At 40.6% G+C, this 18,367-nt stretch overlaps 1 protein-coding gene across 1 annotated transcript; it reads left to right on the forward strand.

The window, feature by feature from the left end:
* The first annotated feature begins 1,716 nt into the window (after positions 1-1,716).
* LOC139203290 (guanine nucleotide-binding protein subunit alpha-14-like) lies at positions 1,717-15,154 on the forward strand. The gene is made up of 8 exons (XM_070832985.1): positions 1,717-2,004; positions 2,287-2,448; positions 4,827-5,011; positions 5,364-5,518; positions 7,583-7,711; positions 8,772-8,901; positions 10,160-10,313; positions 12,918-15,154. Exons 2-8 carry the CDS (start codon positions 2,298-2,300, stop codon positions 13,121-13,123), a joined length of 1,110 nt encoding a protein of 369 aa, XP_070689086.1. The 5' UTR covers positions 1,717-2,004; positions 2,287-2,297; the 3' UTR covers positions 13,124-15,154.
* Positions 15,155-18,367: the final 3,213 nt, after the last annotated feature.

Here is an 18,367-nt window from a genome sequence, read left to right on the forward strand (position 1 = left end):
TCCGACAGACTTCCACTAAAGGTTCCAATGATTCTTCCACGTTATTTGAATTTTAGTTTTAAAAAAAATGACATCATGCTCAGAAGTTCATTGTCTGAGTCTCAGAAATCAGAGTTTTCATGTCACACATCAAACACAGCATGAACTGTACCTGGTAAAAGTCCTGCAACACTTGGACTTATATTTAGACTAATATATTAAAAGTGCTGTCAGCACATGCAGCAGTTTTGGCTGCACTTACAACATTGTGTACTCTGTCGTTCGTGCTATGCATGAACTCAGCTGTAAGACTCGTGACCAGCTTATTTACTCTGGAACAAAGTACCCGAGGAGTGGTCAGTATCAACAATGAATCACACTCAGTGGGGTAGAAATCTTCTGCTGCTGCACCACCCTGTACGGATTCAACTTCTTACGTATGTTGCATCTTTGCTTACAATCAATGCAACGAAATGCAATCAGTCACGTCATAGCTGGTGCTTTGTCTTTTTACAGCTGATGGAAAACATTTAGTTTCACTTGCTTTGATGCAAAAGGCTGAGGATTGCAGTAATGCTTGTGTTTTAGCAGGAACAACAAAGATATAGAGTGCAATACAGAGACCAAATAATGGTAGTTGATGAAAATGAAAATAACCGTCAATCAGCTCTTTGTTTCAATACCGTTTCCTTCTTTTGTAGTCAATAAAGATTATCAGTTATCATCGGAATACTAATACATTACATTACAGTACATTATTATTTAACCCTTTCATGCATGAATTATTATAACCTCAGCCAGGATTTTTTTACTAAGTATTTTTATTCATCTTTATGCATGAAAAACAAGATTTGAACTTTTTAAATTTTATAAAGATATATTTACATGTCCAGTAGTTGAAATATAGTTAGTGATGCATGATGTACACTTCAGTGGACATGTGATTAATCATAATTTCCATCCAATATAAAATCAATACTTGGAAAATGTAGTAATTGCATGACTCCTTAGATGTTACTTGATGTCACCATAGTTTTTTGTTACCTGCAAGGGTTTCTTTTTATAGAAGGTTTGTTCAGAAAAAAATTAGCAACTTGGTGTTTCTGTCTGTCTGTCGGATGCAGTAGCTTCACTGTAGCGGCTGATGTGCAACTACGCCATCAAAACTCATGCATATACAAGAAAACAGCTTTTGAAGAGCTGCACACTGTAGTGACCTCTATGTATAAAAGGGTTAAAACAGTGTATTTTCCCTTTACATTCAAAGGTGTGCTTGCATGCAGTGAAGTAATTCAGATCCCTTTATTGAAAATAGTAATAGCATATCGTAACAATGCTGTTACAAGCAAAAGTGAATTATTCAGTGTTTCCTATTCTAGTATTTTATGCAAAATGTATTTTAAGCATCAAGAGTGTGTTATATTGTTATGTGTGATACGAGTGGATTATTTATTACCAACGTATGTTGAGATTAGGGTTAGTATCTTATATACTTTTGGGTTAGTTTAATTACATAGAATTGCATCATATTTTACTAATGTATCATATGTTTTGTATATAAAATCTTGATCTGTGAGCCACAGCCGTTGCACTAGAGTAAAATTAGAGTAAAAGTTGTTTCCAGTATATTAACCAAAGATCTATGCTGAAGAGCGTAATCACGCTCTTATTTTGTAGGCACGGTGGTCTAACTTCCGGCGCTGCTGCGGTCTTTTGCCGCTCTCTTGCCGCAGCGTCGCCCTGAGCGCATTCCTGTCGCGAGTATTTTCTGCGGACCACAGCGGCTGCACATTCCTCTGTAGGCGCGGTGGACTTTCCCGAGCTGCAGGTTGTTTCGTGTGAGCTGGAGAAAAAAAAAAGTGTTTTTATCTCCGCATCAGCGGTGAAATGACGCCTTTGGTGGTGGTAGCTGTTAGCCACTAGCCGCAGGTGGAGCGGACGGAGGACACGGTGGGAAATGGACCGCGGCGAGCGATCGGAGGTACTACCTGCTCGTTTTCTGGGAGTGTGACAGGCTGACTGCAGGTAAGGAGCCGTACTGCTGGCTGAGTAGACCAAAGAAACCTTACACCGATAACACACAGAGCTCCCGACACACTGGAAAAGCGTGAAACATCATTTAAAGTCAACCTGTGACCTGGTGTAATTTCAGAGTAAGATTTCCGGGGGTGCGTTAGAGACGGTGTAGAAAGTAGAAAGTAAAGAATTAATGGGCATCAAATGGAGACTGGGCTACTTGACAACGGCCTTATTGTCAGTCCTTATCGGCTCATTACGGCTGATTATTCATTAACAGTTTCATTTCAGTGCTTTTGGCCATGCCTTGCTGCTGGCAGTGGTGCCGCCGCACCTGCCTGTGCTGTCTGTCCGAGGAGGAGAAGAGGACCATCGCAGTGGACAAGGAGATCAAGAGGATCCTCAAGCAGCAGAAGAAGAAGGAGAGGAGGGAAATTAAAATCCTCCTGCTGGGTCAGTGCCTACACACACACACACACACACACGTTAGTTCACCTTTTATGTGCTTGATGGCAGCTTCAGAGCACAATGATGGCAAATATTTTTATAAGGCAAATAAAGTGAAATAAACTGACATGAGGTGAAATCTGAGGAGCACAGTGCACAGAAATTAAAACTGCTCTGCCAGTTTGAGAGCCCGCAGCCAAGAGAGAGTGAGAGAGAGAGAGAGATGTGAAGCATGTGTCACAGAGTAACTATCTAAAGAACGGTAGAGATTGGGACTGGCTATACCTGAAAACCACCACACCACCTCAGGGACGGGAGACGGACAGCCCAGAAGCCCACAGGCCCACAGACCTGACTGGCAGCAGCGGTGCTTTCATGCCTTAATGGAGACAGACAGACCCGGCTGTCAGGCAGAGAATATTAATGGGCGGTAAAGTTGGAGTAAAGAGACATAGTGCTAAAATCAGAGCTGGAACTATTAGTTGGTTAATTTAGAAACTGTGTCGGCAGCTTGTTTAATCACACACACACATGTGATGTTTCCTTGTCGTCTTACTTTGGGGTAATATGGTCAACATTATAGCCTCATTATGATCAGTGCAGGTTCTCAGTATCGATACAGAACAAAAGTATTCAAAATCACTTGGTGAAAAGTTGTTCAGATGTTCATCACATTGGATTATTTGGTCTAATAATGGAACTAAATCCTAGTTGACTTAAAAAAAAGGAGAACAAAAAAAACGCAAAGAAAGGCTACAATTTAAGAATATTTTCATCATTGATTATTTATACGGTTTGTTCATTAGTTGGACGACCAAAAGTCAAAATGATTTTAAATTAAGGATGAAATAAAACACAGAGATGTGGCAAATTGTCACATTTTAAAAGCTGAAACCAGTGAGTATTTGGCTTTTTTTGTTTCTGATTAATAACTTTAATATTAATCGATTGTACAACTGGTTCCCTGCAGTGTTTTATTGTGTGATCGTGAAGGTGGGCGACTTCGCCTGAAATAAAGATCACCCACATCGTAAAAAGTAACGAAACATCTGATGAAAAACGAAAAACGCCCCCGTGTGTGTGATGAGTGTGTCATTTGTTTAGTTTGTTAACTGCAATCTAAAAGGATAAGAACTGAGATGCATCATGATCTTGGGGGCTTTACCACCTCTGCTGAATAATTTCCTGGGGGAAACCCTGCAGTGATACAGAAAGACAGTAAACAATAACAGAGAATTATTGCCCAGACTTATTTCCCCTGTCCCTGTGTAGAATGACAGAAAGCATATGTTTGTGTACGGGAACAGGGCCGTCATTAACACACCTTCAGCAGTTTCTTTCAGCACTGTTTGGCTTTGGAGGATAGGATGCTGTTATACTGAAAGCAGATGTCCGACCTCATTCTAAACATCCAAATGGCACCAGACTGTTTAACAACTGAATCACTTTAGGTGGTGTGTCCTCTCCGAACACGCAAACAGAGAGCTTGTTCTGAAGTACAGAAACACAGATAAAATAATGAAAAGCAGTATAATATGAGGCTAAATTTTTCTTTTCATCTCTAATGTGGTGACTTGTTTTGAAGTTGACTTTAATCTCTGAGGCTGCAAACAAACAGTGAAGAGAAAATGTGCATCTGATAGAGTGTCCGGTTCATCAGCATCAGTCAGTCACCCTGTCTTTTGTTGTGGTTTGCTGGATTTCCTTTAAAGGCTTTCAGCTTGTCATCCCCTTAACTGCACATGTAGCTGAGAAACAATGCTGTAATGTCTCTGTAAATTCTGCTTTTACCAGTTTGCATTTTACTGCAACTGTTCTTTGCTAAAGTTTGAAGAAGTCAACAAATCATTTTACTTAAATTTGACAAAATTGCTGCATAAATTTTGACTTATTACTTACAAATTTAGTCATAGCAGGAACCAGGTGGAACTAACAACAATGGTTTGTTTTGCTATTAATCAATTAATTAACATTTTTTGCTTTCCTTGTTACATCTCAAAATGTCCATTATGAACTGTCACCTGCATCAAGCTATTTTATATGTTTCAGTTATTTATCTGCTACTTTAAAGCTGCGTTGCTTTTTTTTTTTTTGCAGTGTCTAAAGAGTCTAAAATGTTTAGAGCTCCTCCAACCTTTCCTCATACCACACAGCCATTAGACACTGTGGAGAAAAATGTCAGTGAAGATATTTAAATCACCAATTGGGAGGAACCTGTAAAATGTGGAGTAATATAAACAAAGACAAAGGCCCAAATCAACAAACAGGCAGATTCAAACGAGGATCTTAATGCACTGAGGCAACGATGCTAACTTCTGAGCTGCCCCGTTCATAGAATCCTACTTTATATAATAATTTCTTATGTCTCCCACTTGATGCCTCAGGCACTGGGGAAAGCGGAAAAACCACCTTCATCCGACAGATGAGGATCATCCATGGACGAGGCTTCTCAGAGGACGAGAGGAGGGCCTTCACCAAATGCATCTTCCAGAACATCTTCACAGCCATTAAGGCCATGACAGGAGCCATGACCACGCTCAAAATCCCCTACTCCAACCCCGAGAACGAGGTAGACTCACTCACACATTAACTTGCGTCAGCATAAACACTCGTGGATGTGCACACACTCGCTCACAAACACAGACGTTGACACAGGTGTGCGGGCATCGGGGCGAGTGCTCTCACCGGAGACATGGGATTATTCCCACATTAAACAAGAGGCTACAAACGGGGACAGAAACACACACACAGCATGTTATAGTCTATAAATAGAAGCGGGCAGTATCACCATCAACACACACAATCCTTGAGTAGGGCTGATAACACAGACAACCTGAAACAGGATGTCTTCTCTCTGGGTTAAAAGACTTACAATTGTCAGAGATTCAGTACAGCACAAAACTCCCTAAACTGTCTTCCAGATCTACGCCAAGTGGCTGCAGGATGTAAACACAGTGCAGATCACCCAGCTGGAGCGGGGCTACGTCGACGCAATCCGCCGCCTCTGGGCAGACTCGGGCATCCGGGCCTGTTACAGCCGCCGCTGCGAGTACCAGCTCCTGGACTCCACAGAGTAGTGAGTAGCTGCGTCGCAGCGGACGTCAAAGCTTTTCACACTGTGTCACTGCCTGAGTCATGGCTGGGAATCACAGATGGCATCACATGATGAAACTCTCACAGTCAGCTGCCAAAGATGATATCATGATACAAGAATCTATGATAGATACGGTGTGCAGGAGAGGACGCCTCAACATCAACAGGAATAGTCTACTATCCACTATATATCTATTTAGTAATCATTGTGATTGAATCTGCTGATTTTATTTTTTCATTATATCAAAAGTTCAAAACACAAGGGTATATCATTTAATATGATATTAGGATTGGGTTAGATTCCAGTTTTGCTGGTGCAGTCTGGTGTACAAGCTTAGATTTAATGCTAGCTAGTATTGCATCAGTAATAAACAATATGACAAGGTGATTAACATAATATAATGTTTGTTTAGGCTATAAACAGTTCACCTTGTTGCATTGGCCTCTGCGGCTAAACATAAAGATCAGCTGACACAGCTGCTAACTTTCACTGTATTCAGGACCCTGCTGATTGCCTCCTGTGGGCCTAATTCCTGGTTCGCTCTAAAATCCGACGTCATTTCTTTATTTTGATCTTGAACTTTAGAGGAAGAGCGTTTAAGCGAAGTGGTTGTTACTTTGTCCTGAGTGTGGTGCCTCCGCACTCTCGTTGTGGACTCTCACACGTTCAGAGTCACGACCAACACCTAATGGTAAAATCCAGCATTGCCAGTCCGGTCTGGTTTTAGGCATAATACCAAACCGGTTTGAAACTGGTTACGTTGGCCCAAGCCTAGATGATGTAAGACAAAAGCAACAAGTTCTCCAAAACAAATTAATTTTTTTTGTCATTTGTGGACAGCTATCTGGAGGCTAGTTAGTAGTGAGGAATAATACTGTTCAACACAAACTACAACATGTGCCCTCATTCTAATATCAAACAGGCATAAAACAAATGAAACCGTACTAGTAAACCAGTGAAATAGTGCAGTGCTGCCGTACTAATGTGACAGTTTCACGAGAGAATAAGTGGCAACATATTACTGTATTGTTTGTTTATGCCACATCTGACCTTTGTACCAAAATTCACACAGCAAAACATGGCTGTCTGAACTGGTCGCTTTAAGCTCCTCATACTGTTGATTCTTTATATAAAATAGTTTGGAGGACCGGAGAAGTTTTGTGTGCTTATTAGTCGTTCCTTATTTGTTCTCACTCTCTCACTATGTAAAAAACTTATTTTATTTTGTGATAAATCAGTTTAAGCTTTACTTAATTTTTTGTGATCTCAAGAAAACAATCTCTTTATGACATTATCTAAAAATAAAAGCTTATTTTTTTATTTATATGGTTGCATGTTTCTTACCTGTGTGAATATTTTCAGATTTTCAAACCAATCACATTATTAATGTGTTTGATTTTTGCCCTTGTTACTGTAGCAACTCTGTGCTTTGTATGTTGCACTGAGACCACTGGAGGGGGCTAGTTCTTCACACACTGCACCGTATTCGGACGGGTTTTAGCCACGCTGAAACCACCAGTTGATCAAAGTATATGAAGAGATATTAATCATCAACTGAAACCTTAATAAGTTATTGCCAGATTACCACAGAGTTGCAGTGTCTTTTTACTCAACATGAAAAGATTTTCGGTGCTAGTCTCACGCTCCAAGTATCTGATGTGCCACAGAACAAAGGCTCGGCTCAGCCTGCCTCTGTTTTCTCTCTTTTCTATTGCTGTTCTGTTCTGTGTTTACACAGCAGCTCAATCATCATGGTGTGTGCATGATAAGAGACAGGCAGTCAACATTAGCTAATGACAGCTTGTATCAACACTAGCCATAAAACCGTCGTCTGTACACAGCCTGATATGCACTCACTCCACTCCCTTCTTGTATTTTTAATCACTTGTTTTTTATCATTGCTAGTCCATCATATATCTTGTGACACTTCAGTTTGTCTTACATGGTCGTGGCCGGATGTGATGGAAACAGAGGCAAAGTGTTTTACTAGAGGTCAAAAACTTTTTAGCACCGTTGTAAAACTTTTTTTTTTCTTTGCTCTTTCAGCTACATGAGTAACCTGGACCGGATCTCTGCCCCAGACTACATCCCCACTGAACAGGACGTGCTGCGAGTTCGATTCCCCACCACGGGCATCCACGACTATTCCTTCACCCTCAAGACCATCACACTAAGGTGACGACTTTTCCAGATTACCAACCTGTCAGAGCGACGAATCTAATACCGACACTATTCACTGCACTGTGAAAAAAAAAAAGAAATACTGTTGACTCTTGCAGAGGCTTTGTCTGCTCACGCCTGTTTGGACGCAGTAGGATCACATTTCTGATGGCGTCTGTACAAAGCCCCTGCCGGGAAGTGAGGTGTCACTCTCTGGGTTTATTTTGAACATGTGCTGGTGTTGTTTCTTTCCAGAAGGGGCCCTGACTACAGCTAAGCAGAATGTTCACTTAAAGGGGAACATCAGGGGGAGGTAGAGCTCAAATTTAAAACAACCTAAACTAAGGAAAAGCTTCATCTTCAGTTTTTGATGGCAAAATAAAATACTGACTCCTCCAAATTTATAAATTATGTTTAAAAAAGGAACTCTTTTATCGCACAAGCATTTTTCAGCATCTTTTGCAGGATTTATACCAAGCAGTGGAAAATGAAGTAAAAGTGAAAACGTATGCCACTTTAGAAATGTGACCGTCTGTACATTTACAGACAATAAAAAAAAATATCCAAAAACGAAGACAACTGACGGGAATAATTTCAGATTTTGAGAGCTTCATTGTTTGCAACAGAATGAATAAATCACAAATAAAAAACAATAACTATATTATATTGGAGAAAATACTAGTCAAATAGTCAATGTTGATTTGTTTTCCAATTTTTATACACCAGAAAATTTAAGAATTTTGTCAATAACCAATGATTATAAGGTTAAAGCTCTGACTCTTAGTTTTAATTTGAGTGTGTTTTCATCCTTATCAGATGAAGAGAAATCAAAGCAATGTAACCTCATAGTTTTAGGATTTGGGTCTATTGCAGTTCAGAGCCCAAAGAATAGAAAGTCATAATAATATATATGATAATAATCTGAATACTTGCTCTGCATGTTAGTTATGTATGCTCATTTGAACAGCATTCACAACTACTGGTGAATAAATATAAAGACTTTTGAAATTGCTCCCCAAGCTGCTTTTTGCCCTCTTTAACTCTTCGTTCCCTCCTCTTTCTTGGTCCCTGGCAGGATTGTGGATGTGGGCGGTCAGAAGTCGGAGCGTCGGAAGTGGATTCACTGTTTTGAAAACGTCACCTCACTCATCTTCCTGGCCTCCCTCAGCGAGTACGACCAGGTCCTGGAGGAGAGAGAAACCATTGTAAGAGCGCTGTGTGTGTGTGTGTGTGTGTGTGTGTGTGTGTGTGTGTGTGTGTGTGTGTGTGTGTCCTCTGGCTCTCCCTCTGTCTGAAGCAGAAGGTGGACTAAATAATAGAAACAACCTCATGACAAAAGGAAACAAACTGTGACATCTGAACTGAAGGCACATCAGTTACACTATGTTTGTGGTTTTAGTTCATCTATTGATTTATCATCCATCTGAACTAAGAACCTTTACTTAAGTCAAACTAATAATACTAGAGTATAAAAATACTCCACAATTAGTTGTAGTCCTTCATTCAGAATTTTACTTAAGTACAATATTTTTAGTCAAATGTAGTAAAAGCACTCATTATGCAGAATGGCCCCTTTTTAGAGAGCATCCTCTGATTTCAGTTTCTACAATGTGAGGACTTTTTCCTGTTTTATAAATTATTATTATTATATGTATTAAATAATTATAAGGATAAAAATAATTATTTCGGCCGTATGTTGTTAGATTATCATTACTGCTGCATTAACATAAAAACAGCTTTTGACCTATATAATTCATTGAGGTGGATCTAATTCTAACTGCTTTGTTACGATTCAGTAATTTAATCTTTAACAATCACTTTTCATTAACTGATGAGATGTTTTGTCATTAAAATCGGAATCTTCTAATTAACTACTAACCGTAGCTGTTTGAATAAATAGTTGGATAAAAAGTCAAATATTTATCCCTGAAATTTAGTGGATAAGGACAAAGTATAAAACAATAATGATACTTCAGTGAAGTACAACAATAATCTGTGTATCTTTTCTTGTGTATCTGATCCGAACTGTGTCTCTGCGTCACGCTCACTGCAGTCATTTCATCCATCCACCAGCAGATTTCACTCTTACACAAGAAAACTCTCCCTCTCTCCTCTCTCTCTCTCTCTCTCCTCAGCCTCTCCAGCTCTCTCTTGCCTTCTGTCCGTTCCTCCATCCAATCTCGTCACTGAGCTGTTTATCTCTGCCAGCCACTTTTTAGTCTGCCAACATATTCATTAACCTCCACAGTGGCCCGTGCGCTCCAGAGCCCCCATAAACTCCCCCTTCCTCTCTGCTTCATCCTCAGGCATCCATCTTGCATCTCGTATTTTTTCATCTATAAGTAAAAATATCTCTAAAACTAATTTATGTGCTTTTATTTACAATAAAATCCACCTACAATCCCCCCGATATTGAGCTGAAGTGCTGCATCCTCCAGTATCTGACCCTGTCTCCTCATTCAGAACCGTATGCACGAGAGTCTGGCTCTGTTCTACACCACCATCCACTCTCCTTGGTTCCTCAACACCTCCATCATCCTCTTCCTCAACAAAACTGACATCCTAGCGGACAAAGTCCTGACCTCTGACCTGCAGAAATACTTCCCCAGCTTCACAGGTAAGCTGTGCATCCGTGCATGCATTTGCTTTCATTTATGATAAGTTAATATTAAACTAATAGCAATTGTTGGATTGACAAGATCAGTCTTGAAATCATTAGTTGATTGAACAAATATAAAATGTTCCACGTTCTTAAATGTTGAGTGTTTTTTATTGTGAATTGAAAACAGTTTGGTGGGTCGCTGCACCACTTTACAGACTTTCCTTAAAATTTTGTATTTTGATGTGTCCTAATGATTTTAGTGATCCCCTAATTTTTCCTCTGATGCCACCAATATGTTGACATTTTAGTTTTTTAGTGAAATGTACCAATAGTTAAAGGATAGATCGCCATGAATGGTGGTACAGACATTCAAATCTCTGTCACAATGAATTGTTATAACTTCCCTTAACATTTCTTCCCTCTCCAAAAGAAGATACATTTCTTTATAACCAAATACCTGCAAAACTAAAGACATTCCCATTAGCCATAGCTGTACTTTGCTTTGACTGCTAATTAGCAAATGTTATACATTCTTACACTCTAAAATAAGATAGTGAGCATTGAAAACTATATCTGCTAAACTTCAGCATTGTTAGCATTGCCTTTGTGAGCATGTTGCCATGCTAGTATAGCATTCAGCCCAAAGCACCATTGTGCCTAAGTACAACCTCACAGAGCTGCTAGCGACGCTGTAGACCTGTGCTTGACATTTTAAAGGCTGAACAATCAATCTATTATTCAAAACAATGATCAGTAGATTAATGAATGAGGAAAATACTCTATACCTGTAATAGAGCTGATTTGATGAAACAAGTTTGTGTCCACCCTTGTTGAGGCATGTGTGAATGATGAGTGTGTATGATGAGTGTGCATGATGAGTGTGTGCCGGTGAGGCTGCAGTTTTGTGAGTTTAGTAGTTTTGTCATCACAGTGTGGACAGAATCATGTCTGAGTCCAAAAAGGGGTTGTGATGATGTTTTCCCTGAGGCTGTTTGGCTCGCAGCTATCTCATCACATGTGGAATCTCATCCCAGTGGAAATAGTCCCCACAATGTGACTGATTTATTCCCCTACAACATGCGTAATGCTGGCACAGTTGCAAACGAGTCACTTCCAGGTACTTGGTGTGCTTAATGATGTAGCTGCAGCCTGAAGCTCCGCTGGTGTGCAAGGCTTTGCCCTAACAGTCCCCACACCCCCACGACCCCCCACCACCACTGCCGCCACCCTTTCTCCCTCTGTTACCCATGGCAACCACAGATAGATACTGTGCTTCCCGCAAGCCTCGCACCCCCCACAAACCTCTGGGTGTATGTCTGCAAGGTGCGAATTAGTGACTGCGAGCAATTATTTGTGTGTGTGTGTGTATCTGCAGTGCGCTCACTGTATTTTACCATCAGCATTAGCAGAGTAAAATAATGACTCATACACGGTCAAGCTCCTTGATGTCAATTTAACCTTAACGACAACTCCGAGCTGTTCCCGCCGCTGGCTGCTATTTGCTGCTAATGCTGCTGTTTCTGTGTGGAGACGCCGTGGCTCTTCTTATCGCATTTGAAGTCTGCTGTTGTTAAGTAGCCCTGAGGTATCATGTTGACATAGTGAGAAACTTGGTGAATTTGGACTAGCACTGAAATGATGATATTAAATAATCAGCCGAGTGACACAAAACTAATTCCTAACAAGCACCGCTTCCAGCTTTTCAAATGTAGGACTTGCAGCTTTCTTCTGTTATAATGTACGGCTGCAGTAAACAATTCTTTTAATTCCATTAACCTGTGCTTTTTCTCTCATACTGTAAAATAAAAGAAAATAGTGACAAATTACCCTAAAAATTTCCCACAGCCCAAGGAAATCTATGTCAATAACTCATTCCATTCAACCACCAGTCCAAAACTACAAAAGTTTTGATTTAGTATTATATATATCAGAAGAAAAGCATCATAGCCTGAAACTTGAGAAGCTGGCACCATAAACAATTTGGCAATTTGTGCTTGAAAAATTACTGAAAAGATCAGATAGAATTGGTCGAAACTTAATGATGTGGCCCTGGGACCTTGGGATGAGCATTTAGCACCACTTTTTGACAGCACAATTATTAAATTATTAATTCCAGGAAAGATGACCTTAATGGATAAACCTAAATCATTAGTTGCAGCCCTAATAAAACTGGACCGTCTGTTGTGGCTCCTTTTGCCTTTGGTGTAATTGTGTTATGATGCTCCAAATGAACTTCATGAGAACTAGCTGTAATCATATTTTCATTCAATTTGCACTTGTGAGCTGTAATCACTGTTTATCCAACAAAATTACACCAGCTGGGAAATTATAAAGCAGAACTTTTTCGCAGGTGATAATATTGGTGAGAATTTACATGAGTGAAGAGGGACTATGTTTCCTTATTTCAGCCTCACTTGTGCTTTTGGTTGACGATACTGTTGCCTTACAACAAAATCTCTCCAAGGACTTTGTTTCAGGTGCCAATCACACAGGAGTACTTGACTTACTTTGTTTGCTATAATTGAATTGAATTGTAGTTTCAATCATCACCAAGTCCTGCTAACCCTATTTTATCTTATGTCTTTTTGTCCACTTTCATCCCTCTCACCTCTGTAACAGGTAAGAGGCAGGATGCCGAGGACGCCAAGAACTACATCCGCAAACTGTACGAGCAGCAGGCCATCAACCGGGACAAGAGGGAGGAGTGGAAGGCTCTTTACCCGCACTTCACATGCGCCACAGACACCAGCAACATCCGCAGGGTCTTCAGCGATGTCAAGGACACGGTGCTGCTCAAGTCTCTCAGGGACTATGGCGTCATCTGAACTTTTCGTGGTGAAGAACAGAAGGAAAGCGGCGGTTCTTGTCGTTGTCTGAACTATTTACTTGTATGAGTGAAGGCTACTGAAGGCTAAAATGTTGCTTCTTTTTCCACGTTAAAAATCACCCGTTCGTCATGCTTCTGTCTACCCCTCCTCCTCCTCCTCCTCCTCCTCCTCCTCATCCGGTCTTAATGAAGAAGCAGGTGACAGACAAGCTTGCACTCTTCTCTCACCTTCACCACCATGTGTACCCACTCTGCCCCCCCCCTCCACGTTTAGGGAGACTGGGAGGCACAACAAGACTGAGTGACTGAAGTGCCGCGCTGCCATTAATGAAGTAATGAGTTTTACGAGTGGAAACGGGGTCATGCTTGGGCACACCACCCCGTCACACACATTTTAAATGCTTTATTTGAATCCACCAGGGCCATTCAGACAGTTTCCGAACATGGCAATACATGAGTGTCAATCCGCAACACCTTTCATTATTAGACAGTGGATTTTCTCTCTGTGATTAATGTCACAACAGAAAATCCCTATTGATCAGTGCAATCTCACACATATCTCATCTCACACAACATATTATCTGTGTTCAACACATTGTTCAGCACTGTTCATCATATATCACGTGCAGAGAGACTGTCTATCTGCCTCTTGAAAATTGATGTTTCTAGTCTCTGTTTTGCTTCGGTTATGGCACAATATTTTTTGTTTATTTTAAATGTATTTTCCGCTCATTTCTTCATCAAACACCAATTAAATTGTAGTGAAAAACAGCTGAGCACTGGCTAAAGAGGCAGGTATGATGTTTTTCCTAAGTTGGTGATTAGGCGATCCAACTGTTGCTTTGCTGAAGTGCTCTTTTACAAGGTCCGTTAGCAGTCTCCAGGATGTTTGTCGCTCATGCTTTACTGGTTGGAGGGAAAAGATGTGCACAGGAAGGATGAGATTTATATGGTTTACAAAACAGTAAAAAAAAGAGCAGCTTAAAAGGTGATAGTGTCAATGTTTTGTCTAGAGCTCGTTCCCGCTGAACCCAAGTGCCTAAAGAATTCAGTTGAAGCTGATTTGTAAGTGCTTAAATGTCTTTTTTTTCAGTGTCAAAAATACAATTGTTCATAGTCGCTGAAATGTGCCTGTTTTGTACTTTTCAACATTTCGTTTCCATACAGCAATAAAGCCAACAGCGGCTTTCTAACTTGAAGTTTCCAGATCGCTAATGTTGAAAGTCTTCTGAGCTGGGTCACAGACGTGTGGTCTTCAACCATCTCCAGTCAATTTTCCTGCTGGCTCAACGCAATTAGTACACGTCATTAGAATCAATACCTTAAATCTGAGCACAAATCACAGTTGGGGGGCTGACAAGTTTTAAAAGGTCACAAGTGAAGGAGCCAAGTCCTGTTTGTCCTGTGAGCAAACAGGCGATCTGCTGGGTAAAGGGTAAAGAATATTAATATGAGGTGGCAGTGTGAACTCTCTGTGCATCCTATTTATATCAGTGTGTGGAGAGGGGAATTTTATAATACCGATTAGGAGCTTGAGCTCTATCCCCGTGTGCGTCAGTGAGTGTCGAGTGTGTGTTAAGTGGAAAATGACATTGAAATTCATTCAATTAACTGACCTTGATGGTTGAAGCTAACATTAGCTCACAGCGTGTCTGTTATGTGGTTGCGGCTGCTCTTTTGTTAATTGTATGTAATGTGTTTTGATCTCTACACACTGCTTCACTTTGCATTCAGACGTGGTAGCTATATTGTTGAATCTTTTTGATGCCTTCAAGCACAAATGTATAGTTTTTCTCGACATTTACTGATGACTACTATACCTTCGATTGATTTTTAACTGCTGCATTTTTTTTTTATATTGTTTACCAACAGCACATAAACTGTGACTATAGAGTGTGTTAGCTAGTGAACTACTTTTTGTGAGACCTCCTCTAATATGGTGACAGTGAGTTGTTTTGTGTAGACTGGGTGGAGGAAATGGGCAAATATTGTTTTTTTAGTTAATATTAAAAACACACTTTTGAACACACACTCCTCTGTTTGCCTTTGTTTGTCTTCCCTGCCAGATGATGTGGCCAGAGAGTCTGTGTCCTGTCTATGTGTGTGATGTGTTTTGCACGGTGAGGCTTCGTCACCAAGACAAATGTGGTCTCACAGGCTGCAATCACACGCTCACTGTGACTCACAGACAAAACACTGCAGGATTTGCATAGGATTGACACATGCTTTTTTTTTTTTCACATTCACACGTAAAGCATTCATTTCCATAAACTACTGCGTGTGTGTCCCTGAGGTGCAGACTGAGATTTCCTCTGTACAAACAACTGTCATGTTTAGAAGGGAGAAAACTTTTGCTATGTTCAGAGTCTGAAAATGCAGATTTTGACAGTTGAGGGCAGTTCAGGCTGTACACAGTCAGATGATAGTTGTTTAAGCTGTCTTATTCCTCCTTCCTGCTGGCAGAAGCGGAGTAGTTCCTCATTAGTGAGTGACAAATCGCTTCTCCAAACAAAATTCAGTCACGGTTTTCTTACAGAGGGAATCCAAGCCACTGTGACGAGCCACCAACAGTAAAAGTACACTCTGAACACGATGCATGACTTTACATAACAAATATCATACAGATAGACGGATAGTGATGCATGTCCCTGAGTAGTTTAACTGTAATACACACAAATGATTGTGCACACACATACAGTGGTGTGAAAAAGTATTTGCCCCCTTACAGATTTCTTCTGCTTTTGCTTTATTGTCACACTTACATGTTTCAGATCATCAAACCAATTTCAATATCAGACAAAGATAACCTGAGTAAACACAAAAAGCAGTTTTTAAATGATGATTTCATTTATTAAGGGAAAAAAAGCTATCCAAACCAACCTGGCCCTATGTGAAAAAGTAATTGCCCCCTAAACCTAATAACTGGTTGTGCCACCCTTGGCGGCAACAACTGCAACCAAGCATTTGCAGTAACTGGCGATGAGTCTTTCACATCGCTGTGGGGGAATTTTGGCCCACTCTTCTTTGCAGAATTGTCTTAATTCAGCCACATTGGAGGGTTTTCGAGCATGAACGGCCTGTTTAAGGTCATGCCACAGCATCTCAATTGGATTTAAGTCCGGACTTTGACCAGGCCACTCCAAAACCTTCATTTTGTTTTTTTTGAGCTATTCAGAGGTGGACTTGCTGTTGTGCTTCGGATCATTGTCCTGCTGCATAACCCAAGTGCGCTTGTGCTTAAGGTCATGAACTGATGGCCGGACATTCTCCTTGTGTGTGAAAAAAATTGGTTTGATGATCTGAAACATGTAAGTGTGACAAAAAAGCAAAAGCAGAAGAAATCTGTAAGGGGGCAAATACTTTTTCACACCACTGTACACTGTGGCTGGTAGTGGCTGTCAGAGCAGAGTGTGAGCCTGTGGCCCTGTGGACTGTCAGTGTCATCCAGACGACTTGACATTCTCAAGTGTGTGTGTGTGTGTGTGTGTGTGTGTGTGTGTGTGTGTGTGTGTGTGTGGAGAGTGGAAAGGGGAGTGTGGGTGTACATGTGCTTGTACATCTGTGCGTACAAGAATGCATGTGTCAGTATGTCTGCAACTGTGTGTACACTTGTGCCTATCTCTGTGAGTGTGTGTGTGTGTGTGTGTGTGTGTACATCTGTGCCTGTATGTGTGTGTGTGTGTGAAGCTCCCAGATGGTGACAGGGCCACGACAGTCCTTCTGTTTCAGGCTCACAGCTCTGCCTGCCATTAGGGTGCCTTGTTACCCTGATCTCATCACTCATCAACTCCTGAAGTCCCATCCATCTTCAACCATCAACATCACTGCAGTCTATTAACCATAAAAATGCACACACACAAAAAAAAACATGCACAAATTAAAACGAATGACTAAAAATAAGGGAATAAAATAAGTGAAAACCCATCCTCCATCCTGCAGAGGACATCAGTGCAGCTCCTGTTGTTTCTGGCTTGGAAGTGTTCACGTATTGCTAGAAGATGGTCACCTCCACTGTTCGCTTTTCTGCGCCCCAGTTTAAAATGCTTAATTAATTTTCTTGCTTTGTTGCACATCATTAGCAGTTTGTTAACCATTAAGTGAAACCAGGTACAAACAAGAAGAGTGTATTGCATTCTGTCATGTGTCTTGTTATTCTTAATACTGGATTCTATTTACTGCAAGTGACGGAGGCTAAACATCCAATTTGCTAAATTCCTACTATCTCTAACTCAGCTCAGTGTTACGACGCTGAGGTTGACCTGAGCGAGTTTTCCCGCACGACCTATAAACAATAGACGGTTTCCTGCTGAGGATGTGTGGGCAGCAGTTGGGTGGAAAAGCTTATATATGGACAATTTATGTTTTTAGAAAGGAAGCAACTTGCTGGAATCCTTTAGAGGTGAATCTGTATGCAGCACTCATACTGACATTTTCAAAACATTTTTAATTCATATCACATGTTGCACAATAGGCAACTCTAGCCAGCTGCCGTAATGAAGGGAGAGAGGAAGTGCAGCTATAGCAGTGGTAACAGTAACACTGACGACACCAAGTTTGCTCTTGCAGGTAGCGAAAAATTAACTGTGGGTCTCAGAGAATTAAGGGAAGGAACACAAGTAACTTTAGCATAAAAAGTCATTTCTGGGTATTTGAAACATTTGTACTAATGATCTGCTGGTTAATACTAAAATATAGCAAACACAAGGGTGTATATGGAGGAGTACAAAAATACAGATGACTGCAGCTTAAACAGGCAAAACCTCACTAATAACAAACTTTGTCTATGCAGGATTCGATAAGTAATAATTAGCTGCAGTGGATTATTATTATAGTTGACATCATCTGTTTTGTGATTAGTGGTGTTTGTGACATTTAATGGAACAAGTCAGGATCTGTATCATCTGTCACCAAGTTACACTGACATTCAGACTGATCATCAAAATATTGGTCACAGATAAATAAACGCAGTAACAGTGATTTTAGATAAAACAACTGGTCTAAAAACGCATTTCTTGTGCAAAACTAACCACCACCTCCAAATCCAGCACCCTGGTAGATGCTACCAGCTAAATATGTAGTCTAACAGGGATTTTTCCATCCTAGGATAGTGAACATTTTCTATGCACTATTTTTGTGATTCTTGGAGTTTAAGGAACATCATAACCTTTCGAGCATTTTAGTTTTTCTTTGCATCTCACATGTTGTCATAACCCTAACCTGCAAGACTAAGAAGAACTCGCTC

Source organism: Pempheris klunzingeri, chromosome 6, assembly GCF_042242105.1.
Source record: "Pempheris klunzingeri isolate RE-2024b chromosome 6, fPemKlu1.hap1, whole genome shotgun sequence".
Lineage (NCBI taxonomy): Eukaryota > Metazoa > Chordata > Actinopteri > Acropomatiformes > Pempheridae > Pempheris > Pempheris klunzingeri.

Bases quoted from the DNA above. Each gene is read 5' to 3' on its own strand.
- LOC139203290 (XM_070832985.1), top strand. From the start codon at position 2,298: ATGCCTTGCTGCTGGCAGTGGTGCCGCCGCACCTGCCTGTGCTGTCTG. The intron at 2,449-4,826 runs GTCAGTGCCTAC...TTGATGCCTCAG, and splicing joins AATTAAAATCCTCCTGCTGG to GCACTGGGGAAAGCGGAAAA. The intron at 10,314-12,917 runs GTAAGCTGTGCA...CCTCTGTAACAG, and splicing joins ATACTTCCCCAGCTTCACAG to GTAAGAGGCAGGATGCCGAG.